Source organism: Hippoglossus hippoglossus, chromosome 11, assembly GCF_009819705.1.
Source record: "Hippoglossus hippoglossus isolate fHipHip1 chromosome 11, fHipHip1.pri, whole genome shotgun sequence".
NCBI classification, from domain to species: Eukaryota; Metazoa; Chordata; class Actinopteri; order Pleuronectiformes; family Pleuronectidae; genus Hippoglossus; species Hippoglossus hippoglossus.
The window spans coordinates 5,874,951-5,902,575 of NC_047161.1; the positions used below are offsets into that span (position 1 = coordinate 5,874,951).

Sequence of the window (27,625 nt, forward strand, 5' to 3'; positions counted from 1 at the left end):
ATATACATCCATTAAGTATAATTTGCATTATAATTACATTTTACATTCACTAATTCAATATGCATTGAATCTGTTTATGTATCAGTAAGCACAGTGAAGTGAGGTGCAGTTCTTGCTTTAAAATTTCCGGCTTAGTTTAAACTAAATCATATAATTCCACAATTCATCGCACGCTGAATCACCATATTTCTTTGTGTTAATGTTTGAATAAAGTTGAATACTTTTACTTTCTTTGCTACTTAATTCACCCTATTTCCCGTTTCTCTCTCTGCGATGCCGCCGTTATGCTAAACTTTAGGTTGAATGTATTAAGAGTGAATCATTTCTTTTCGCTTCCTGTTAATATCTGTGGGAATATAATTTGGCGGATTTGCAGCAAAGCAGGCTTTTACATGGCGGGCTGTGTTTCATGAGTGATGCTATTCATCCAGTTATTTTGGGTGGGGGGGTTTGAGGTTGACTCCAAGTCACTGGGGGATAAGTGGTTTAAGAAGTGGGAAGTGAGGAGCTTCCTGTGAACGACTGAGGCCACGGGGAGACGGAGGGGGAGCCTCGGCACTCTCCTTCCTGCCTCGGTACTGTGGGGAAAAATAAAACACGCTGCCGGGTCGTTTATTTCCACAGCACCATTAAGTCATGACATAAAGACACACAGGAACACACAGGAACACACAGGAACGAACACACACACGCATACGTAAAAGACCCACACACATGATAACACGCACACAGGCTCTCTTAGCTGCAATTCCTCACCCGGCCCCACCAAGGAAAACTGATTTTTCAAGTCTATATAGATTAACTTAATCAAACGGTAACAAAGTGCACACACTACATTCATCTTCATGTATGACACCGGTATTGACCCGGGTCCCATGAGCCGAGAGGTGAGTGTGGTGCACGGTGCAAAGGATGGATTGACCATCAGGCTCTTACCCGTTCTGCATCGCAGTGGGATCGTATGTTAACGCCATGCCAGTCTGCAAGAGAAGAGCACATCATTACAAATTAAGAGAGTTGGATAAATAGAAAAATAAGATTAAACTGCTACAAATGAAAATGTGACATTTGAGAGGACGCAGCAGAAAATGTTGGTCATGAAATAAAAACAAATTTCTTCTCATTTGCGAAACCATTAAATAAATCAACATTTTTTACTCATTTCAGTTTTTGTATAGATTCAACAAACCAATGGACCAATACTGATTTTATGGAGTTAAATTTTCCAATAACGATCTATCGGCTAATACAGTGGGGTTCAAAAATCTAAGACCACAGTGAAAAGCTCCCATATTTAAACGTTAACCTGCAAATTATCAGTAAATATGAGGATTCTGAAATTCGTTTCTGTTTCACCAGGGATGACAAATACAAAATTACAACCGGGAATATTTAACTGCATTGGAAAAACAAGTTGTCATATGTTACATATTGAACAAGATACACAACAATAAAGATATCTGTAGAAGGTTTAATATATATATATATATATATATATATATATTGATCGGGCTCTAATTTAAATCAAAATATTTGAACCCTTAAGTGAGATCAATATTTTCTGAATGACACATATACCTATAGAATATATATACATACATTGGACATGTTCATTGTTCCGCATTGTGCTCTTGTGTCCTGTGTGTTACCCTGAGCTCGCACACACTGTTTGTCTCTGTCGATATGTTCTTGCACCAATGTCAGCGAGATAATTCGCTGTACCTTCATTGTACTTGGGCAGTAACACGATTTGGACCCTGATGCTTTTTGTTGGCGATAAATTAAATCAAATCAAAAATCAACTCGTTCCAAATTGGAAAAACTGACAAGTGACAAAGCCGATGTGAGGAAAATCTTAGTCAATAGGACAAAAGTGAATTAGTATCGAGGACGCCTCCTTCTCCATTTCAATCACGTACAATCATGTTTTTATGAATGAGAGGAAATGAAGAAATGCCCTTTGGAGAGGAACGGAGTGAGCAGAAAACTGAGTCCTTTGTCTGGCGATGGTGTGCTCGTGTGTGGTTGTACGCGTGCATGCTTGCGTATGTGGATGTGTGTGTGTGTGTGTGTGTGTGTGTGTGTGCACGAGGCCCTCTTAGAGTCCAGGAGAGAAACCTGTGCGCTGCAATCCGTCATCTGCATTCCTGAAGGTTCTCCCCTGGAGGAGAGCTAATCCGATTTCTTTTAACGGGAGGCTGCTGAGGACGGCAGATTTCATCAGTGTACACACAGGCTCACACTCACACTCACACACACACACACACACACACACACACACACACACACACACTCCCTGCCCTTCCTCTCTCTTACTTTGCTCTCCCTTCCCCTCCTTCCGTTCTTCGTCGTCTTGTGTTCTCTTCCTTTCTCTCCGTAACTTTCTCTCTTCACCCCTGCACCCTCCTCATCTCTTAATCTACCCCCCTCCCATCTTTCTGTACCACTCTTTTACCCTTGTTCCTCCAGAGGACTACCTACGCTGAGCCACACTGTTGTGGGAATAGTGGCTCAAAGGAGCAGGAGGAGGGTCAGTGGCCCTGGAACAAACCCACGGGCGTGAGCACAAACGGAGAGAGAATAAGCCCTCGCTGGCACTTATAGTGTGGATGTAGTGTGTGTGTGGTGGTCGGCCATTGTTCAATTAGTGTGAGAGGGAAGTCAAATTTCTGTAAAGCTACTGGATGCCTCCGTCCCTGTGTTTTATAAATATCTTCTACTATTATTTGTATATATTAACTGTCAGTGTCCAAGTCTACAAGGTTTCACAGTGAGTGTTTATTCACCCTCTTCACTCTAAATGTGAGATAAAGAGATTCTGAAAGCTGTCTGCATGTGCACGTGCATGTTCACATGTGCGCTAATAGCATGGGCAGACATGGCCAGCTGTCTGGCTGATAACTCCCCTAAGTGCTGCCCTTGGTTCCATGTGCTGATGAATTCCACAGCAGAGAAGCTGCTGGCCGGGGAGCCTGCACGGCCAATGACTGATTACTGACAGAGTATTTGGCTCTGTCACACCGAGGGGAAAGGAAAAGACAGAGACAGTTTGTGTGTGGTTCCGTCTGAGCTTGATCCAAGACTGGGAAAAAAATGACCCCTTTACTACGCAGTATATTGTACAGGCTCACCGAACATGCTTGGTCTGGAGAAAAGCTACCAGGGATAGTTACATCCTCACCCGATGCTGCGATTTAACAGAAAGTTTATAAGTTCAAAGATTTCTCATAATCGTATCAGAAAAAGGCCCAAATGTGGTGTAATGATAGGTGGAGAAGTGGAGAATAACTGTGATGTGATCGTTAACTCAAGTTGTAAAGAGGTATTTTCTCATGCTGATGTGCCTCAGGTGCAAATTATGTACAGGGATGAGGTAATCAATTAAAGTTTGACTCACGTTCAGCAGCAAACAACAATAAATAATCGTGATCTTCTGGGTTTGAAGATTGTTGGAAACATTTTGGAACATCATTTTAACACGTAGCTCTAAAAGGGGTGAGGACAGCCAATAGCAGGCACCTGGAAGGACACCTGTGCTGTGAGGGTCCTACACAGGAAGAGCCATCATCTCTTATCCACACACACACACACTGACCTACTCCCTCCTTCCATACACAGATTTGCTATTTATTTTTTCTTCTTGCCTCATGGCCACGCACACGCACACGCACACACACACACAAACACACACACACACGCACGCACGCACGCACGCACGCACGCACGCACACGCACACACACAGACATCTGTCAGGCTTTCACACAGAGTGGAGAGCCGCATGTTTTTTTCATCTACACTCATTCCCCAAGAGTAGGTGCTTGAGAAGTGTGACTTTGAAAGTTTTTGTGTGTAGGAGTGTGTGTTGGTTACAGAGGAAGTGAAAAGAGAGAGAAGCACAAAAAGAGGGAGCACCCATGGTGTTTATGTCTACGTGTGTGTGTGGCGGGGAAAAAGAAAGTGCAGCGACTAATATGTTTGTCAGCATGAGACAGCGACAGACAGCACTTTGTAGACTCCCACTTTGGGTAGTTTACAAGGAAATCTGTCATATATTCCTCAATCCTCAGCAGCCGCCATCGCTCAGCACTCAACCCCTCGTAACTCCTGACTGATCATGCAATGTGTTCCCTGTCCCTCTCTTTCTCTTACTCTCAGTGAGTCACTCACTCGCTGTCTCTCCATATGCTGCTGTGGGATCTTGGACGACATCAAACGAGGGGAGGAAGAGGCAGAGAAAGAAGGAGAGAGAGAGAGAGAGAGAGAGAGAGAGAGAGAGAGAGAGAGAGAGAGAGAGAGAGCTTTAAGAAAGAGAGAGAGAGAGAGAGAGAGAGAGAGAGAGAGAGAGAGAGAGAGAGAGAGAGAGCTTGAAGAAAGAGCTTGAAGAAAGAGAGAGAGAGAGGAAGATATGCAGGCAGAGTGAGATACACAGTAGAGGAGAGGGAGAAGGTAGAGAGAGAGAGTAATGGATGGTGTGCTGCTCCTCTTCATCTCCCTGCCACAGCGAGTGAGGTGAGGAATGGCCTCAGCTCTGATAAACAGACTAACACGTGATGCCTATCTCGCATCCACCTGCCAGTGCAGCTGATCAATGGCCACATGCATGGCACACTATACTCATGGAGGGTCTTCCTGTTGACACTGTGGACAAGTAGATACTGGTAAACCCGAGGTTTAACTAGAGTTTCAGCAGTTTATAAAGACGTCAGTGCTTATATAGGAAAACACAGTTCACAAAGACCTGAGGAAAAACAAAAACAATGGATTCTCAACAAGGACTAGTTTTAACCATAACCTCAATTTAAACCTAATCCTTCAAAATAACCCTTAACTCTTACTGTCACAAGCCTCAATTGTGACGTCAATTAAGCAGCTTTCACACATGACATCTTTGTCTGTGTCTTCTACGTGTCTGCGTCCTGTTGTATTCCTTTAGATTTTTCTGCTTTGTCTCAGTTGCATGTTAGAAACATCAACAACACGTCCATTCCTCGGGAATTTTACAAGGGGGCTGGCAGGACAATTCTGGAAAACGTCCAGAGCAAGTGACTCAGACATTGGGGTCTGGATCATTTCAGGAGAATTCCGGGGTTCAGAGCACATCTAAAGGCAGCATTAGTAGAAACCCTGTTTGCTTGAAGGTCTAAATGTCACATTGGCCCTTTCAAGGATAGCAACAGAACATGAAACACACACACACACACACACACACTGGAGCCTGTTCAGCCACAGACATACACATTCACACTCACTCTGCCTTGAACCCAGGCTGTTAAACCTTGGCCTCTCAGTCAAACCCTGGTGCCTTCACGCAGTGTAATGTGAAACACTGCAGGAGCGATAGGGTCATAGAGAGAGAGAGAGAGAGAGAGAGAGAGAGAGAGAGAGAGAGATGGAGGGGAGGAGAGGGGCCGAGCGCACATGAGGGATTTCCTCTCTCACAGAGACGACAGGAAGAACTTTCAACTTTCAACTGAGATACATAAGCAAACATGAGCACTTTGAACGTTTGAGTTTAACGCCCTCTCCACTCCTCTGCGTTTGAGCCTCTGGTCCACATGAAAATGGCGTTTTTAAGTCAATTAAGTTTTTTACGCATAGTGTTGTGTAATGAGCATGGGCCAGAAACGACAAAAACAATATACCGAGTGTGCGTCTCTGCCTTTAGAAACATTATTTGATCTAATATTTCTTGGTGATGAGTGTTGACTTCTATCCCTGCAAAACGTTCACTGGCAACTGAAGCACGATTAAAAACTAAGCATATGTTTTTTTTAATATCAAACCAAAACTCTTTTTGTTTCCCTGAACTTAATGAAGGAGACACGAGACAAACAAAGATCTTAAAGTCTTGAACAAACAAACCACCCTGAACTCCCCCTCCACACACTATTGATATCATTATCATTTCTCCCTTATTCTTCTTCATGCACCTAGAAGACGAAGTACAAGCACACACGCAGTCAAGCGCGCACACACACACACACACACACACACACACACACACACACACACACACACACACACACACACACACACACACACACACACACACACACACACACACACACACACACACACAGTCATCTCACTTTACCTCAAATCAACCCTGTCAATGTGTGAGGCGATGTAGCAATGTGATTTAGGTTAAACACGCACCACTGGCTTATAGGTGTTAGGACTGCTGAGCATGTGATTGACAGACACACACACACACAGACACACACACACACACACACAGCATATGCAATACCAACTCCACTTCTCAACACACCCAGGACCCCCACCGCCGACACAAACACACACACACACAGAGAGCATGTGTATTCTGAAGGACAAACATTTCATCTCTCCCGGTCTCCCCTACATTGCAGTTTCAGCACAACTGTCAGCCTCGGTGCCTGTGTGTGTATCTGTGTGTGTGTGTGTGTGTGTGTGTGTGTGTGTGTGTGTGTGTGTGTGTGTGTGTGTGTGTGTGTGTGTGTGCGTTCACTCTCCTCTATACAGTCCAGGCCGAATGACTACTCTACCTTTCTCCTCTGTGTGTCCTTCCTCGTAGAGCTAGTTGGGAGCCTACGAAGCGACTTTAACCTTGTCTCCACATGTTGCTGATGAATACGTTACCACAGCGCTGGATCCAATTTCAGGTTTCCCAGCATTCTGATGTATGGCGGGAATATACGTGTTCAGCGAGGCGTTTGGCTTGAGATGCAATTTACGTGACAGAGCCTATACATCCGGGGGCAGGTTGATCGATATCAGGGCTATTTTTCTCTTGTTTTTTTTACAGCTTCATACCTTAGAGTAAATACAAATGACAGGACGTAATGCTTTACATGAACCTAGATGCAGCCAACTTTGTGAGCAGGGTGGGGCCCTGTTCTTGTAATTACCATTACCTCAGCGGTAAACGCCTTATTTAAAATGTCACGGTGCTGAAATGGAAAGAGTTTAACAGAGTTAGCCCACGTGTTCTGGCCACGTTTGAGTTTCCCATTTATAGATTCTTGGTTTATTCAGTATATTGAGTACACGAGTTAAAGTGAATAGACTTTGGGATTAAAATCCTTAGTCGTGATTTGTTTTTGACAAACTAATATTAAGTTTCTATGGTTGATACTTGACTTGTATTCTTCTTAATCTGCTCAGTTTATTACTCACTCTTTATTAATGCCATCTATTGGCCACTTGATAAGAAAACCTGAAGAAGCTGGATGTTCAACGCATCTTTCGCTGAAGAAAAAGATTTGTATCCCATGCAGAATATTAAAACATACATCTTGTGTGAGATGATATTTGCATAAGTTGTAGGGGAGGAAATCAGTTTATTTTAAATCTGATGTAACGTCTTACCTCGCCATCCCTGTGCCACGGCCTCCCGTTCTGAGGGTACTTGCTCTGGCTCTGGCGTTTCTTCTGCCCTCCGTCTGCAAATTTGCACAGCAAAGGCTCTATGGGAGCTGCGGAGAGGGGGAAAGAGGACAAAATCATGTGAGAAGGACTGTATGTGACCTCCCCCCCACCCCTCAGAAGGACAGAAGACCCTTTGAACAGTGTCGCATTTCTCTTCTTCTACCATCTCACCCCTTTCCCTCCCTCTTCCCTCCCTCACTCCCTCCTCCCCGGCCTCCAATGAAGCTCTTAGTCAGATTCCCAGACCAACGATGTTGGCAGGCCCTCCGTACCCCTGCTCCGGCTGGCAGCCCATGAAAGAGCATCGCAGGGTATTGTTGAAATAATAATCACAGTAATCGCTCTTGTAAATACCTCTGAGATGGTAATGTAGGACCGCTCTGTCAGCCAGAGCTTGTTTCTATAAGGCGTTCCTGTTCCTGACGCATAATCCCTGTTTTAATTTAACAGACATCTTTGCCTTTATTTGAAATTTTATGCCTTTTTCCACCTCGCAACTATCGGTGCAAGCGTCTCGCTGGACTGCGAACACTAGGGGCGCTCTACCACACTAAGACAAGAAACAGAGGATTGACAAAAATAGCCGCACTTCAGAGCTGGCAAGTGAAAACCAAACATGAAATGACAGAGCTGTTCTAAGTTCAACTGCAAAAAAAACAGAGAAAGAGGGACCGTCTATGCGGCGACTGTCTCCATATCAACATGCTTTTGTGTGAATAATTGCCAATAAAAGGTTGATGAAAATGTTGCGACGACCCACAGATAAGTTCTGAAAGGGCACGTTCTCACACTTGAGCTGCAGGTGAGAGGAATAAAAATAGGCACCATGGGAAGAGAGAGAAATCTGTAGAAAGACAGGTTCAATGAAAAAAAAAAAAGGGTCTTCATGAGCTTTTCTCATGAGAAACAGGTGGCTGTTTTGGCCGGTGTGTGTGTGTGTGTGTGTGTGTGTGTGTGTGTGTGTGTGTGTGTGTGTGTGTGTGTGTGTGTGTGTGTGTGTGTGTGTGTGTGTGTGTGTGTGTGTGTGTGTGTGTGTGTCCCTTTTCAGTCTGCGATGGCGAGATTGGAATCTCTTTGGGGGCAGACTGCGGAGATGAGTGAGCGGAAGGGAGACAGTTGGATAAACACATGAGTACAGACAAGGAACAAAAACAGGGAGAAGAAGAGTGAAAGAGATATGGCTGAGTGGAAGAGAGAGCGAAACAAGGGGAGAACAGAGTGAGAATCTACCGCGGGATCAAACACTCGTTCCCTGGGAGGGCTGTACAGTTCAGCTCTATAGTACAGTACACACACACACACACACACACACGAGCTTGTCCAAACACCGAACCTCTGCTGCCCTGCACCTGGTGGCTTAGAAGGGAGCTGACGGCTCTGCTGTCAACGCATTCGCATTACGGGCCTGGCAGCTCGTGACACGGCCGCTCTGTGACGACACGGGCCGATGATGGGGGGGGGGGGGGGCGAGCAATGGGACCTTTCGTCACGCCTCGCTAGAGATGACACCCACTGAGAAAATTGCTGATGGTTTAATCTTCTCTCGCAGATGTTAAGACGCACCTTAGGCCAATAATGGTGCAGCGTCACAAGACGGCGGAGAATGAGGCGCTGTCAGGATTGACGAGGCGGTGACAGCAATAAAACCGTGTCAGGGTGAATTTACGACGGGGGAGGTTTCCGGTTGAAGGAAATGATTCGGGTGTTAATGAGCAAACACGATGATTTGTATATTAACTTCCATTCATTTCACTGACATGTCACTGATACTGTCACATTAAGGGAAGAATTATTTGGAAGTTCGAGAGGGTGTCTTAAGAATGCAAATAGGAAGATGGCTGTGTGATCGTTAATGTGACTATGGGGCCAAACTATTTTAGTCTCAAACTTCTTCACGCCCACACATACAATACGAGTGAAAACAGTGATTTCTGCGTGCACAGCTGAGGAGATGGGCGTGAACTTGCTGCTCCACGCTGCCCCACGGTTGACCGCGAGAAGGTCAGAGATGGGCTGGGCACTGGAGTGTTCTAAGTGAGGGCAGCATCAGCCGCTGTCCCCGCCTCAAAAGGACCAAAATTCAAGTTGACGAGCGCATGACTGTCAAATGTGTCACCGTGCAGTTTCAAATGCGAGTTCACCCTCGTCTCAGCCCCGTGCTCGCAGTTGTGCAGGCAGAGCAGAAATGCTCCCGACCACTTTCTTCATAAGGATAATGTCCTGTGCATGAATTCCGAGACCAAATAAACGCCATACCAAAGACATTCAACTTTTCTGAGTGTGAGTGTGTTTCTGTGGCTTGAGGGGATCCAACGAGACCAAACTTTTCAGAGTCAGCCAAGGAGAATGTAGCCTGGTAGGGAGAGTGAGAGAGAGATGCTGCGGAGGAAAAGCAACAGAACCACTCCCAAACTTCTCCTCTGAGATAATTAGCCATCGGAGAAATTTAGAGAATCTGACACGAGAGTACGCTGACGTTCCCCCACTGACTTCATGCCCAGTTCCCACCACCAGCGAGCCAATTTGTTTAAAACTTCAGCCCAAGATCAACAGCCTCACACCACCCCACCCGCCCTGTGAACACACTCACCCCTCTGTAGCCCTGACACACACACACACACACACACACACACACACACACACACACACACACACACACACACACACACACACACACACACACACACACACACACACACACACACACACACACACACACACACACACACTCCTTCTGCCCTGAAAGTTCCTCTGGCATAACCCTTGAATACACACACACAAACCCACGGACACATACACACACAATAGGAATCGCTGCCAGCTTAAAAACTCTTCTTAGACCTCTCACCGCACACCGTCATCACTGACACAGCCCAGAATAAACTCGGCCACTGGCCGTACACACTGGGCTGCTGATGCTGCGTCTTCAGGTCACGGTCTCCAAGTGAAACACGTTTCCTCCGGTTGTAGTGTCTGATGTGTCGTTTGGAAAAAAGTTATGAAGTAGCTGCCCTTTGATGATCCTAAATTATAGGAAAAAGAAGTGAAGTGTTTTGGATCAGGGGTCAACAACTGCCAATAACAAGGTGCTCCATGGGGACTCGTAACTGGTTTTTAATGCGGGTTGCCGTAGGAACTGGTAAACACATTAAGGCAGGGTGACCACATGCACGTGATCAAGTGCACACAGGACCAACCCCACACATGACGGCGAGCGAGGCACTCTGAGGCGGTTTAGTGAGAGTAAGACGTCTGCGAGCCTCGTTTCATCACATCTCAGTCATACTCCACTCTGTGCATTTGGCTGGAAGAGACAGTCATGGCTCTCTGTTCATCAATAGACACTTTACCACCCAGTAAAATGAACCAATAAGTGCACGCAGATGTACTTCAGTGCAAGACACTGCAATTACAACAGCCGTTTAAATTGAAGCTTGTTGCAAGTTTCGCTTATTAGCGCTCCATGCATAAGTAATTATTGCTATTACTGTTGTTTCCTATGGGCCGGCATCTGGGGGAAATCAGCGCTTTGTCTGCGGAATGAAAGCCAGCGCAGCGAGAACACCAGATCTCGCCGTTCCTTTTCTTCCCGCTATCTGTGGACAAAGAGAGCTTACGTGCTCCGGATGGTCTCGCAGGGGCCAGCTGAATGGCGTCTTGATCCATGAATGCAAATAAGCGCGTGTATTGTAATGCATCAATGTCAGAGCGTCATACAGTCATCTGCTGCTCAGAATTGGACCGTGCATCTGTTTGGCGTGAATGGCGAAATCATGCAGGAATACCCCCTAGGCTGTAGCAGGGCTGGGTAAAAGGTTTTGCTCAGGGAAACAGGCGGCTTTTCACCATCAAGACAGTTACAAAAGAGGCCTCTCACAGGCTCGGAGTCAAACTGGGACGCCCTCGCTTTGCTCCGAGAGTGTGCAAAGCTCTCGAGGGCGAACAAAGGGAACTGTTCAGCCACTTCTGCCGAAATATGTCACTCTGAGAAAGCTTGAGTGAAAGGAAGCTTTCCACTTCCCAATGACAACTTTTGGTCAAAGGTTCCAGCGGATTCTTGGGCTTGAGGTTCCATGAGCTAAGCGTCTAAAGAAAAGTTAGTTGGACGGCTCAGTGTTTTACTGCAAGGACATATTTGGAAAGGTTGAGGAAGAGGAAGAAAGCGGACAGTATTTTATTGGAACGCTGCTGCACTCTCATGCTGCTCGAGGGGATCTCTAATTGGATCAACAACTGTCTGATTCCCATCAGCCGGCTTGACCTGTCTGCCCAAAGCGAGGAGGCTGCGTCTTATGGGAAAGAGAGTGAAAGGGAGTGGGAGGGAGAGAGTGAGAGACGTGGAAAGACACAAGACAGATACAGGAAAAGCAACAGAGCACAAGGGACAGTGTTCTGGAAATAGAGGAAGAGATAGTTGCTCGAAAAACACAAGACAGGTGGGGCAAGACAAATGAGAAGAGGCATCGACAAAAACTGCAGCCGTGTATACACGTAGCCATTTTCAGAGTCAAACAGACAAGCTCAGAATGGCCGCCCAACCAGGAAGGGAGGCGGCGGCAGCTTCCCTACAGGGAGCGGCTTTGACGGATCCCAGTCGATAGCTCTCACAACTGCCACGCTGGCCTTGCATCCTTCAGCATGGAAATGAAGACAGTCTGCCAGCCGTTTTGCTGACAGGGACGGCACACATGGCTCAATGACACGGCCTGATAAATGGAGCGGGCGCTGCGAGGAGAGCTCGGCGAGAGAGCGAGACAAAGAGGAGGGGGGGGGAGATAGATGGGAAAGACAGATACAGTGTCGTAGAGAGACACGAGGAGACAGTGACAGAAGGGGGACCGAGGGGCAGAGAGAGAGATTCACCGAGGGAAGGAGTGGCAAGCCAGTCCCCCCCCCACCCCCCTGTCTGATCCATACTGTATGGATGAGCTGGAGAGACGAGTGTAGGGAGAAGAATGTCAACAACGCACTGCATCCGTTACACATGCTCTCTGGCTATTGATCAGCCCTTGCTCAGATTCTCCCATAGAGGGCTCCTGCCGCACGCAGGCCTGAGATGATATTATGGATTACAGGAAGGGAAGTGCGGGGATGAGCGCTGGATGCCGGCGGTAGAAGCCTGATCGATGAGCTATTGCGCACTTAACAAGACTAATGTTATGTAGGGAGTCTCTGACATGCTAATCCATCTCTCACTCTCTCCATCCGATTTCATCTCTCTCCGTCATGGTTATCTCCCGTCTGCCTATCTCGATCCTCCATTTTTCTTTCTTTCCCTCTTTTCCGATTTCATCTCTCTCTGTCATTCTTTCTCCCGTCTGCCTATCTCGAGCCTCCATTTTTTCTTTCTATCTTTCTTTCCGATTTAATCTCTTTCTGTCATTTTACCTCCCGTCTGCCTATCTCGATCCTCCGTTTCTCTATCCTTCCTTCTGACCGCCTGTCTGTCCATCCATCTGTCCATCCCTCGCTCTCTCTCTCCGATTCCATCTCTCTGTCATGTCATCTCCTGCCCACTTTAATCCACTTTCTTTCTTTCTTCCTTTCTATATATCTATCGGATTCCATCTCTCTGCCATGGTTGTCTTCTGTCTGTCTACCTCGATCCTCCATTTCTCTTTCTTTCCTTCATTCTGCCCATCATCCCTCCATCCCTCACTCTCTCGATCCGATTTCATCTCTCTCAGACATGTTCTTTCTTTCTTTCTTTCTTCAGACATATAAAGAAAAGCTGAGGGATGAGATGAGCTCCATGTGTCTGACTCACAGTGAGTCCACACTGCAGCAGACAACTGCAGCTGACTGGCATCTTATGGGCACGGGAACACGTTTAAATCGAAGCGGTAGTCTGGGAACATGCAGACATCAATGTGACCTGATCTTCCCGAAAAAGGTGAAGAACACTTAACAAAATAAAGACTTGTAATTACAGTAGCAGCTGGAAATATGGGTGAATATGATTGTGCCTTCGAGTGTTGGCTCCGAATTAATCTGCTCTTACAGTAAAATGTGAGCGCAGCAAGTGCAGCGCCAAACAGGCGGCGGGTTTCCAGCTGTTCGCCATCTCCTGCGAGACGAGCTCCGAGGTACCGGTTAAATGAAAAACTTCATTTTAGCTTAATCAGCTAAATCCACTTGCCATTCCCAATGCTAAGGTTGCCATGGTGAGCAAACAAATAGCCAGTGTATGTGTGCGAGTGCCAGCTCTAATGAGCGGCTCGCAGTCCTGCATCCATACATTATAATAACATTTATGCAAGCAGACAGTCCTCGCCGCATTCATTCCGAATGGCGTTGCGGAGCGTCGCTGGTTCCCGCAGTGAGTCGTGATTTTAAAGTGGCGGTGGCAGATGTTTCTAATGTCGAAGCCACACATGCAGCTCGTCACTGCCAACATCTTTGCCGCTGCAGTATCGGCAGCCACTTTACACAGCTGGCCAGGGTGGCAATTACAGCACAAGTGTCCGCATTGTGGTCGGCACAAAAACTGTAAGTACGGCACAGTACGAGACTGAAAAACACCACGTTTGGAGTGGATTCGAAATAAGATCCCAGCTAAGAAAACACCACAATGTGAATCAGGCGAGCGAGTACGTCACGGATTGGAAGCTACGAGCCGTGAGCCAACTGGACCAGTTTGGTCTTGAAGATGTAAGAACAATCATCCAAAATGCTTCATGACTTCTTCACCGATGAGGAGATTAGGCAAGAAGAGGAATAAAACGTACATACTATTAACAGCATATATATATATATTTTACGGCCTGCAGGGGATTGAGAATCTTCTTGGCCTAAACGCTTTGATGCGCTGGTAAATTTAAGATCACAGACTGAATTTGTGTTTAAAGGAAGAAAGGCATTAGACAGTAAGAGAAATAATGCATAAAGTATTAAATAATCTAAGAATGGAATAAACTGGTTCTGGCCCGTGGAGCTCTTTTTTTTTTTTTTACGGCATAAAAAACATGTCCGTGGCAGAGGGACTTAAGAGCAGCTGCTGCCGTGCTTCGCCTGTGGGGGTTGACTTGTGCTGCCACTGTCTGTGTCATGCCTGTGTGGGCAGACAGTGAAGCTAGCTCTGTCCCTGTTAGCAGAGTATTATAACACTGCCAACGCCTCCAGTGACCCGTGAAACCTCCCATCTATAGAGATGAATCATACAGATGGGCGCTTTGTAATTCAACAGTGCTGCCCGTCCACCAGACCTGCAGCAAATATAACTCGCTATGACACCGGAGCAGAATCGGGATGAATGGGGGTTTCTGAGCTCTGTGGGGACATCTGAGCATTTCAATCTGGGCCACGTTCTATGAATGTGAATTTTCAGTTTATTGGGAATGCTTCAAACTTGAAAACATATTCTAACCTCTTAGTTCCCTTAAAGTTGAGGTCAGAGTTAGATTCATATACGGGAAAAGGATGGAGCCTTCTGTCCGTGCTCTGTGGTTATTTTGTCCGTATTTCTAAACTATCGCAAACTGCTCCACCATGTTTGTTGTTGTGAGAAGCTAAACTCTACGATGTCTTTCTAGTGGATGAATTGCTTGAAAACAGTGCCAACGTAAAGGATGCATGGAAGTATGTGGGCTGTTACATAGTGTTAAACTGATGTATCTCTTTTCGTAGGCACGGGCAGCATAAACGAGTCTTTTCTACAGATTCCACACAATGTTATGTTACAGCAAAGTTATTCAGGTTTGTTTATCATGGAGATACTGATCTTATTTGGCTTTTCTCAGCACTACACTCTTTATATATATCGTAGTTACACAAATTCACACTCTGCCCCTTGCAAATAGTCCTCCAATGTTTGTCTGCTGATACCCAAAAGAACCAGTGGACGTTAGGTGCCTCATTGAATGGTATCTTACCCAGATGGCCCAACAATTCAAACACATGATTTTCTTGTTCTAAGAAAGGGTTATCTAACCTTTAGGCTCCTGTTGCCTGGAAATTGACAGTGACATTTGAAAGAGAAGCACAAATACAAGAAAGCTGTATCGGTCCGAGCGGCGGAGTGAAGCGCACAAAAAGGCTGTGGGTCTGTTAACTAGGTTTCCACCGCAGGGGCTTCCAGTAACAACGGTATGGACAGAAAAGAAAATGAAATTACAGCACAATAAATGAATTATCAATAAAGAGCCCTCAATACTGTATCTGAGGGGGATCAATATGCCACGGCCAGGCTGCAATGTGGGCCGAGGGCTGAGGGCACGCCTACAGCTGAGGGACCGGCCGGGTCGATAATGTCACTGGGGGTGCTCGACGATCAATGCCGCCAGTGACGTTGATTTATGATCAATGAAAGCGGGGCACCTGACTAATAAGGGAGGAAGGGGCGGAGGGGGGCGTACGAGAAGGGGGGGGGGTTCCATAGAGTCCCCTTTACTGTAACTGATTGGGGATCGATGGAGAGTGGCACCGTGGCTGATTAGGGATCAGGCGACTCCGTGGCAGAGGAAGGCAGCTATGTGTGAGAGGATTCTGTTGGCTGCGTGGAGAGCAGCCTGTCTGAGCCGAGCAGAGCTGCAGAGACTGTAATTAAAGCTGTGCTGAAAGGAGCTTTCCACCGGTTGATAGAAGCTGCAGGTGCAGCTCTCTTTGCTCTTTCACTGTCACTTTCAAGAATACACACGCACGCACACGCACACGCACGCACGCACGCACGCACACGCACACACACACACACACACACACACACACTGTCACTAAAACACACTCAGCATATACATGGCCAAACACAGCACAGGAAGGTCTGCGCTACTTTCCTCTCATTGGTTCATTGCTACGAACCCAAATGATCCAAGTGTAATTTTTGGGGCACGATATGTTAAACGTATTACTTTCAGCAGATTACTTGATCGTGTTTCATTTCAGTGATATGCAGTAATTACAAACAGATGCTGTGGGTTGCTGCTTGTCTCACATTTGCCTTCAGGAAAGAGGTAGGAGTTGCTAATTTCATGAAGCAGTTAGTGACGCTTGCTCTTAAATAAAATTTAAAGTGAATCTTACACCTGACAGACAAGTATGAACTCCCACAAAGCAAATCTGCTTTGGCCCAGATTTGGCCCCACACTGTCACACTGCCACACTATCATCATTCCACATATCTGGTAGATTGATGGCACCTGGACGTCCAACTCCTGTTTTGCCAGATCTGGGCCACGAGGAAGCCTCATGAATGCCTCATATCAACCAAAGGTGCAAAAGGTGGCCTGAATTTGTTTTGTGCTACCACATGGGCCCCTTAAGGTTCATATCAAGATTACATGTTGCCTAGAACACTGCATGTCCAGGCCACAATAAGGCCAGAAGTGCCCCATCATTTCCTGAAGTGGTCCACATTTGTATTCTCTCTGTGTTGCTTTGTTTTAAAAGGACAACCTTTGTCAGGCATCTCCCCTCTCACCTTTATTCAATCTCTATGATTCCTCTGGTAATCTCATAAACACTGAAACACATGAGAAGGTACAGACGAGGCTGTGAAATATCTGGAAGATTTCAGATTAGTGGCCTTAGCTTCACAAGACAAATAAAAGAAGGTAGATTTAGGTCCAAATTTAGACGCTAACCCCTTCATCTGTGCTTTGTCAGACAGATCCTTCAGAGAGGAACGGTGCATCAGACGCTCCGGCTCATAATTCATTCATTTCTTAGGTATTCTCTTTGTTCTCCAGCAGCGTTGACACTAATTTTCCTCTGTCTTTCAAAAAAAGAAAGAAAAAAAGTTGCTGACAACAAAGCTCACTGAATACATCAACTGTTTTCTAAGGAAGCTGCAGAGTCTGCTGGCGTAATTAAGTAGATATTACAGTGTATTGTTCAACAATACTGACATTTATGAAATTGTTTTTGATTTGGATGTGAAGGTCAGGCTGGTAATTACATGAATAATTAATTCTCAGAAAGAAGTCCGTCCAAGGTTGGCGCCATGTATGTGTCTTTTTATTCTGGGACGTAACATTAATATTAAATCACCAGCAGAGAGCATTATGCTAAGGAAGAAACATCATAAAAATAATTATTTAAATGGCGATTAGAGATTTTAGAGTCCTGGCCACAATCGGACGCCACTTCCCTCCCGTATCAGTATCTTATTGTTTTCCTCTCAATCTTCCCTCTGTTTCAAAGAGAAAAGCCCCAAAAAACTAAAGATGGTCGCTTGTTAGCATGAAAAATACCACTTAGCAAACTCTTCAGCTTTAAACTAGTTTCAGTAACTACGTCCCCTTGAGAGAACAATATCAGAGCGATAACCGGAGAGAGAGGTCGACCCGTGGAGAACAACTTTGAGTAAGTCCTTGCCTAAACATCTCAGACGTGATGAAAGGCTTTGTTTTTCTCGGTCTGCGTTAATGGGTCCCAATCGATGTGGGAGAGCCGTGTTTTTTCTCCACATGTCCTGACCCTTGGGGAAACACAGGGAGGTAATGTGGGAGGGGAGAGGTATCGACAGACAACATCAATATCGCTGGGATTCACAAGCGGCCATGTGCTGAAGGTAACTACTTCTAAGTTTGAGCTCAGGTTGGTCTCCAGGACTCGTCACTGCAGCATCAAGGTCGGAGGAAGTGTCCGAGGGCCTGAGCGTCGGCGTGGACGGTAAATTAGCAGCTAGAAACAAAACAAAATGCTAGAAACTGATGATACACATCTGGATTCACCTCTAAAACAACCCATCTGTCCTACACACACACACACACACACGGGCGCAGACACACCGATTCATTCACTTACACGATGCCAGGAATGTGAGGCAGCGCTGCAGAGGCAAGCACATCGCCACGCTGGCTCTCATCTGTCACCGGCGGCAACCAGCCCGCCAGCCGCCATGATGTGCTGCTTAATTGGGGGAGCTGATGAGGTCTGATGAGGCCGGTACTTATTGAATTCCCCAGCCTGTTATTTAGACAATGCTGAAGAGAAGTGGCCTCCCTCTTCTCTCCCATCCTCATCCATTCACTGTCCCGGCAGGGGGCTGCTGGCTAATCCACTCTTGTTTGTAATGGCTGTGCGAACTGAGGGGATTTGGACACGCTCTCCCATCGCCAGCGCACATCTAACACACTCCACTGTTGATTTTATCCCATAATGGGCCGATTTGATGAGTTAACCAGATCCCTGCACCCATCCACCCATCTCAACCCCTCTTTGCCCGCCTCGCCATTGTGTGTGTATGTGTGTGTGTCTGTGTGTGCATCCATGTGTGTGTGCTTTGGGGGTATAGTTGGATAACCAGACTTTGAACCAGTTTTCTTTCAGCGAACCAAAAGCAATTACCAAATCTAAGATCTGGCTGCAGGGTGTTCACCGTGTGTGTGTATGCGTGTGTGAACGAAAAAGAGAGAGAGAGAGAGAGAGAGAGAGAAAGAGAGCGTGTGATGGAGAGAAAGAAATCAGCGGAGAGAAGCGGAAGTTGTGGAACAGATGGCTAAATGGCAGGACAACAAACTTTCATTTCTGTGCCTCAGACTGGTGAAAGAGATGGAGACTGTGCCGTCGCAGAGGGGCGCCAAGAGTGTGGCTCAGTATGGGACAGCACATCAAACTGCATTAGAACTAATGAAAAAAAAAAAAAATAGAAACTTGTGATGTATGTCTTTTCAGCACACAAGAATAAATTATCAGAATTTCAAACGTAAAGTTTGGGTTGCAAAATTCAGCATCTGGGTGGTCGGACATTTATCTGCACCAGCTGTAAGGATGACGGGCTCCCATAAAGCAAATTTACTGAGATGAGAACCGGCCAGAAAAGCAACAAAAGAGGAAATATCTGACACGCAGTCATATTATTCTAAAAACTGTACAGTATAAAGGTATTGTCCTTCTGATGTATGTATCACACTGTGCAGAGTATGTGAGCTCCAGCTTCCCCAGCTCTTTGTCTGCCACACTCTGCATTACAATGAGCTGTCAAAATCTCTGAAACAGCGTTATTAAAAATGCTCGCAGTATTTTTCCCTCTTCGGGAGTGTTAAGAGAAGCTAATAACACATCCAATAAAACCAGCTCAAACCCTGAGACTCGAAAATGATCCGAAATGAAATAAACCCACTGAATGACTGGTGTATCCAGAGGTATCGACGGACACAAAAGGCCAAAATGTATAGATCAGGGTTGATGCTGATGAAGAGGAGGAGGTGGTGGAGGTGGTTCCTGCGTTAAAGGCAGAAACATTTAAAAGCTTACACGGACAAGGTACAACCTGGAGAGCACCGGGGGCACGGCGAATCAATAGCAGCCCGACTTAGAAATCTGCTGTATAATCCTTGATCTCCAAGGCCATTTGCTTTGCAGCCTGAAATTGGATACACCCCGACTGCATCCCCCTGACACCCCCCCCCCCCCCCCCCCCGCTGCGCCGAGCCCGCTGCTCAACTCCACAAATAAGACATCCTGAGAAATTGATCTGGATGCATCTGTGGCAAGATTACGTCTCGGGCTAACAGAGAGATATGACTGGCTCAAGGTAATTCATAAATCTGTGTGTCTATGTGTAAGACAGCGCCCGGTGAATGGGAAAACCTGGAGGTAGCGCTATCATAACGACATCGCCGCTATCTGGAAGACTCCTGCAGCAAACAGGCCATTAAGACAACACCTTTACAAATGCTACGGGCAAATGACAAACACTGAAATACACCGTTATAAATTCTACACGGTAGCGAGGCTGTCATCTTTTTTTATTTCGCCTGGAGGCAGCACCTTTTTGCGGTGTAACACAAATACATACAATGACCTGAGTGAGTCAGTGTGAGGAGTAGAAATTATTTTCTATTATTTTCACCTCGTCCAACGAGGTTATGTTTTCACCCTTGTCCGGGGATTACACGGAATTCAGTAGAAGGATGAAACTTGAAAGAACAGATTCAGAATATGATTTTAACTTTCTTTAATATTGCATGATTTTTGACATTTCTTTATCAATTTCCCAAGGAATAATTAATTATTCTCGATGCCATATCATCAGACATATTTAGGGGAGTGATAGTGGATTCATATGTGGTTTCATAAGGGGGCAGTTGGGCCTTGGCTAAGGTATGTGCTCTAATGAGTTGTGGTTTATATTATATCTTATTTTACGTTTGTTTATTTCGTATATAAGTTATATTTACATACAAGACATGTGTATATACAGGATTACTTTTTGTGTCTGACAGACATTCAAGAAAGCAACATGTTTGATTCTGATTACCTGTCATACAGGGACTGGACAACATGTGTAAGTTCACTATGTGTCAGTCATGTTACACTGTTTAAGAATCATTTCATTGCCTGACCCATTATTGTTCCATCTTAACAGGTGACACAAAATAAACCAAATACTCCTGTTCAAGGTGAAAGCTGCACTCCAGTAACACTTAGAGCACTTTCTACTGTGAAGCAAGCAAGACGGGAAAAGTAGGATTTTTTTTTAGGAAGAGTATATCCTCAGGTGCCTCTCTGCTGCTGGAGCAGGCTGTCTAATATTTTGTGTTATTCCCATGGTGGTGTGTATTGTTAGAGTGGCAGTTGTTGGACTCTCTGAGGCCTTTAAGCTCCGCGTTTTTCCCCTTATTACTTGGTGCCTGGTGGGGGGACAAACAGCTGCAGAGAGATTTGGTGCAGCACAACAGGGGTGGTCCCCTGATACCTCGAATTCATACTTTCCACCTGACGCACAGGATAGAGAGAACAGAGAGCTGGCAATTACCAGACTTCTCTCTATATATACTGAAACCGCGGCTGGCACGTCTCTGCTGTACTCCACTCTGAAGGCTGTCTTAGGGCCAAGCTTGAGGTAATGAAAGCAACACACTCCTAATGGACTATTGATGTGTGTGTGTGTGTGTGGGCGTGTGTGTGTGTGGATGTATGGGAGGAAGACGGAGGAACAGAGCGAGAGAGGTTTGAAGAACAAAGGGAGGAAAAGCAGACTGCGAGAAATGATTTCGTTGGCGTGTTGCTGTTGTTTTCTCTCTGTGTTTTTTCGTTATGGCAGAAAGTTCTGCGAGAGGCCTGTAGAGCTAAAGCTGAGGAAAAGCAGCAGATACAACGTGCAAGTGCGATCCAATAGCCCTGATGTGCCGTTCAGCTCGCCAAGGAAAGTGTCTCAGACATGAGGTCACTGAAAAACCAGGTGTTTTTCCACCGTCCTTCACCCCAAACCTGCAGCAGCTCCCATAGAAATACACTCGTGTAAAGTAAAAGATGCACGTAATCCTCGGTGGCAACCTTATCACGGCAAGTTTCACCAAATTGAACACGTCCCACTGCTGCTGGTTGAGTGTGTAGGTGTGTGTGCACTTTTCTTTTTGTATCTCTCTGTGTGTGTGTGTCCTCCCCTGCTGGCAGCCGGTCAGATGAATGAATGGGCGTCCACTCCTGGAGGTCCAGTGGCGCGACAGAAATAACTCTGCTGACCACGGTGACCTCTGCTTGTTCCCACACAGCCCGCGTCCTGTTCTAATGGAGGCGCATGCTCTATTTTGGGGGGGGAGCAGCCACATTTATCTCACTGCCCTCTGTGTCCTGGGATGGCGACAGTGACGTGCTCGGCTGTAACTGATGCTTGTTCTTCTCGCCTTTTCTTTTTTACCTCGCTTCCCTGACGCAGGCACACACAGAACACAATCGGTCTTGAGGTCAATTCTGGTCAGTGGGATGACCTCGACAACACACCTCACTATTTTCGTTCACCTTCAAATGCATTCCTTCGAAGCGCGCTAAAAACAACAGTGTGGGAAAAAAGCAGATAGCTGTCATTTATCAGACTCATGTGTTGTGACACTCTAACCCAATATAGAGAGGGATTGACCTGGGAACCAAAAAAAAAAGCAGGCCGGCTGAATCGCTTGCATACCACAGAGACCTTGGAGCATGATTATCCTTCCTCAGCGAGCTTAATCTTCATTCTGGAGGACGGGGAGGCTGGCCGAGAGGGTATAAGCTCAGTGACCCACTGTATCTGGCGAGAGGCTGAATATTAATCTGTGCGAAAGAAACGCATCGCCTCCAGTGCTACGTTAGATTAGGTTGACTAATGGCTACAACCTGGAATCTTGGGATACACGAAGATAACGTGCACATCACAAGACTTGATTCCTGAGGTGGTGGAGAGCCGAGGTGGAGGGCGGGAAGGAAAACATACAAGTTGTTTTTGCTCATGATTGTGACATCTGCAGTCAGATTAATGACTAATTAGATTAATTAGTTCCTGAGCTTTTCAGTATAAAGTTCATAATAAGTATCGTAAAAAACTAAAAAAAGGCATTCGGCTAGTTATTCACTTTCTCACTGGGCAGGGCCAAATGGTAGATGCAGTGCTCCAGGACAATTAGCAGAAACCAGAAATAATATGACTTAAGTGATAATAGATTATTGATTAATAGATTCCTTTCCTTTCCTTTAACAAGACTAAAGTAAAGATCCATAACGCCAGAGATCTGTGATGGTGACAAAGTCAGCGCAATCTAAAACAGATCTTTTTTCTGGAAGGCAAAATGTGAAAGAACATATTCTTAATAACTCAGAGTATTTTACATCCAAGAGTGTTTCTTGCTACAAAGCCCGGATTAGATTTCTGTTCCAAACATTTCCACTTTGACAATAAATTTAAAACTAAGAGAAAGAAAAACTTCTCTCAGCCGTCTTCATGGAGTGAACGCACGGCATAAAAGAGAGCAGGCTGAACGCATGTCAAACAAAAGAGGAGAGCGGAGATATTAAGTAAAAGCAGCCTCAGGTGTTTATTTTGCTCGCACTAATACTGTGTGCACTCAGCTGCATCCAGTAACAAAGATGAGCATTTGGGAGAAATGAGCAGGAACGTACGTGTGTGTGTGATGTGCAGAGAGGACGTGTGGTGTAGATGAAAGACAGCGGCGGCAGGGACGATAAGAGAGGGAGGGACGGATGAGAGAGAGAGAGAGAGTATAAAAGCAAGGGCAACAAAAAGTGGCAAGGAGAGCTATGGGCGGGGGGGTGAGAGGGAGGAAGATAGGAGGGGATAAACATGGTGGACAGCTGGCCCGGGGTCGCCGGGGTCAAGCTCAGGACGCGGTCACACGGTCAATATCATTCTCTCATCTGGTCTGTTGCAGATGCAGCAACCGAAACTTTACTCAAATTTAACCTTCCAGCCGCTCAGGTTGGTCCAACTTTCACTCGCTTCTGCTTCCCTGCGCCACCCATCACCCCCCCCCCCTTTCCCATCTGTTCTCCTTTATCTCCCTCTCTTATTCTTGTCATATTTTTCTCGGCTTCTAATCTACGTCTTTCTATCACACTCCCGCTATATCTCTCTCCATTACCCTGCCCCCGTAATGTATCTCTTGTCTCCCCGTATTCTGTCTCTCTCCACATTAGATGTGGTTGAGTGGAGAGCAAAGTCAATCATTTCTGCCTAAACCCCTCCAGGAGCCGGCGCGCCTCTCCTCTGCCTAAACAAACTTTGAAGCCAATCAAAGGGCTTATATTATTTTCTGTGGAAGGGGACTGCAGCAGGTGAATACTTTATGTTCTGGTGACGGATCCACTCGGAGCGGCTCCTCTCTCCTCCTCCTCCTCCTCCTCCTCTCTGACTGTTGGGCGTCGCTCGTGACTGATACAGTTCAGTGGCAAAACAAACAAAGCGTGACAAATCCAGATTATTGTCTGTGGGCGAGATAAGGTTATAATGAGAGAGTGCAACGGGGGGGAAATTGATCCTTTTTCAGGAAGCTGTCTGATTTACTGGGGTTGCCAATAATAACTTCCTGTGTGTCCTGCCTCTAATGGAAGTCAGGTGAAGTCAGGGGTGGGGCGGGGGGGTATGAGAGAGAATGGTTCACGCTAAGCGGACAGATTTCATTATGATGCAATATCCTGAGGAGTGCATTTGAAAAGAGGGGGGGGGGGGGGGGTAATTATTATCCGGGGCAGAGCATATTGAGAAGCTGTCTGGATGTCAGTGAGGATCAGGAGCAGAGACAGAAATATATCTCGTTCACACCCGGTGACAACGGACGTAAATTAATTATCAATACGTGACGGATTTGACCTTTTGTTTCTGACAGGAAAGGAAAACATTAGATATAAACAATTCACAGATCAGCAGCCATAGGCGACACACAGATGCATCATGGGAAACAAACGGCGAGGCAGCCATGTCTGAGACACGCGCTGACAGCCACGCCACCAACCTACTTGGCTGAGAGTTAAATCTACACGCCATAGGGGAGAGAGAAAAAGTGCTGTCGACAGGCCAGTTATTAGCCAGGGGAATGTGGGAGGGATTGCAGAAATTAACATGGATTACTCAAGTATGACTGACAGTTTCAGAAGGGCTTTTTGTGACTTACCAAGTGATTTGGGACTCGCCTTAATTCAGCGAGGGACGTTTTAATACCGTGGGCTGTCTCTGCTATCTTGGCACCGTTGCCTTGGTGAGGACGCCAACAGGGAGTGGATCTTTTTCTGCAACAGCACCCCCCGGCAACAGCTCCCCCGCCCTCAGTGGCACAGGCCTCTGCAAATAATCACGGGGATGTGTTGTCGGGTCCGGCACTTGGGGCTCAGCACAGTCGTTTGGTAAAAAGGGGGAATGGGGGTGGGGGTGGGGGGGGGGGGGGGGGGGGGGGGGGGGGGGGGGTTGCCAAATAGTGGCCCCTGTTAACTCTGTGTAGCATAATCTTGACAGCTGCAGTAATTCTACAGAAGACCCCAGTGTCATCTGGATCTCTGAGAGAGAAACGGCAAATCAAGTCTATGATTGGGGATTTTTTCTAAAGCAATGACATTCATATGGGTATGGAAAAGTGCACCACTAATCTCCATGAGTAAATTAATTTTCGAAACACTAAAATAGTATAGTTAGACTTTGAAGCTGAAAAGTTTCAAAGGACAGAGACGGTCACGGCAAGTTGGAAAAAGAAATTGTAAAACCAGATAATGTTTCGAGAGAGAAATGCCAGAGTCCTGTCTAAAAAAAATAAAAATAAGAAGAAACAGGAAAGCTTGTACATATTGCATGTTTCCGTTTGGTTCCATCTCCCAGGGCCACTGGGGCTGCTTCCTGATGTGGTTTTCATTATTTATCCAGCATCTATTGGACAATATTGGAGCCAACTCTGGGCTCTGCTGCCATATTGGCAACAGGAGCGGTGGCAACGGAAGTGAAAAGGAAGAAGCTGCATGTGCTACTGCACGTTCGGTCTGGACTGACTCACTGTTTGCACAGTTAGACGTTCGTGGGGATGTTAGATTCATCAAAGTCTGCTGCTGCCATTCTTAGCAATGCTCAGCATCACCTGCATCTGAGAACACAGCCATTGTTTGTTTTGCTCGTCTTCGACTGCTGACGATGGAATTAAGCTAAATGGCACAAACAGCAGTGAGAGGAAAAGCACATGCAGTGTGTCCAATGTCATCAATTTCCTCTGTGCCACTGCAGACACACAATTTGGGACGCACATGAGATTGCTCACCTGCCAAAGCCAAACAGTGGCTAATGTGTCTCCGGTTTGAATTAAATTTACCATAGGGTGTCATCTCTAAGCTGTTTAATGCATTGTGGGACGCAAGACTTTAATCAGCGAGGCTCAGTGGAGCCGGCGGATTAAATCACTTTTTATCTGTGCTTCCTTTGACTTTCCTACTGCTCAGGGTTGCCGTGTAAATCATAATGCGTCCCTGTTGGGCTCACTTCAGCACGGGTCATTGCTGTAGTCACAATTCATAAAGTCCATTTATTTTTGTAAATTGAGTAAAACCACATCCGCCGAGAAACACACGGATAACTCCTCATTCTCACGTCCGGCGACAAAGCGGATTGTTTCTCGGAAAAATAAGGTTGGTGCGTCTACATGGGAGAACGTGTCCATCTATCTGTGTTTGTGTGTATCACCTTTAAATGGACAGTATGTGTGTTGTGGCGTAAAACACACACACACATGCCTGCTTTGGCATACACGCACTACAACCACTTTCCTGCATAGTTCCTCTCCGTGTGCGGGCGTATGCACACTCACATCCGACAACAGCGTCAGGCAGAGCGGCTGCCGCATTGCACAGAATAGCTAAACAGCTGTAGTGCTCCATCAGGGGCTATCGATCATGTCCCTCTCTCTGAATCACAATCAGACGTGGGCAGACCAGAGCGGCTGGAGCAGGCCTCAGCGACTGGCTCGTTGGACGACTGCTACACACCTCTCATATCAACCAGGCCTCGCCAAACAAACCTGACCTGGATAGCTGATTGGACGCATCTATATGTGAGCGCTGTAGTTCGGGGGTTCTGTAGAAAGTTGCCGGACGTGATTTAATTTCAAGTTCCTTTTGTACACGAGTTGTATTTTAGAGTGGAAACGTGTCTATAAGGATTAATGTATTGATACAACACCTAATATACATGTAACCATATATTGTATCTGTGTGTAACTACATGAATATTAGACATGATCTCGTTACAATCCTAATGGTAAGAACAGGGAAGCTGTTTGAGTATCATTAGCTGCCATCTGCTATCGTCCCCCTACACTGTATATCAACTCAACAAATCATGTAATCACAAGGAGGTTCGATGTTATTACATTAAAATTTAAACAGGAAGTGTATGGAAACGGTCTATGGAAGCCATTAGCTGCCATCTGTTAGCATCTCCACAATCCTCTGCTCTGTATACGTTCCTCCTCCCCGTGTCCTTGCGTTATCTCCAAACTAATGGCCAACATGGTGACTTCCTTTCTGATTAACTTCCCCATGGTCAGTTGAACGCAATGTATGACCTGGCGCATGACGTCCATATTTACTTCCTGGTGTGTGACAGGAAAGGTTACAACTCAATATCCGTTTGTGTATATCGCCACTGGACACACCTGAGTGGAAGAGGACGTCTATAACAAGGGACACCCCCATCTTGCATGCACAGAAACACACGCACACACGCACACACACGCACACACACGCACGAACGCACACACACACACACACACACACACACACACACACACACACACACACACACACACACACACACACACACACACACACACACACACACACACACACACACACACACACACACACACACACACCTCTTGACACGGTGTGATTGAGTGGCTAAGCTGGATGTGCAGAGGCCTGACAGATATGGGCTTGAGAGGATTGTTGAGTGCGCTCGGTACATTGAGATGACTGTGTGTATGTGCATGTATGTAAACTGAAAGTGTTGTCATGTATGTGTGTAGGCAT

At 46.1% G+C, this 27,625-nt stretch overlaps 1 protein-coding gene across 7 annotated transcripts in view; it reads right to left on the reverse strand.

The window, feature by feature from the left end:
* Positions 1-27,625, reverse strand: part of rbms3 (RNA binding motif, single stranded interacting protein) — a 255,253-nt gene that overhangs the window by 29,654 nt on the left and 197,974 nt on the right. For all 7 annotated transcript variants that reach the window (XM_034600749.1, XM_034600748.1, XM_034600752.1 and 4 more), the window contains 2 exons: positions 7,352-7,458; positions 937-980 (listed from right to left, as the gene is read on the reverse strand). In XM_034600749.1, the coding sequence (XP_034456640.1) occupies positions 937-980; positions 7,352-7,458 (151 nt within the window). The remainder of the gene's footprint in view (positions 1-936; positions 981-7,351; positions 7,459-27,625) is intronic.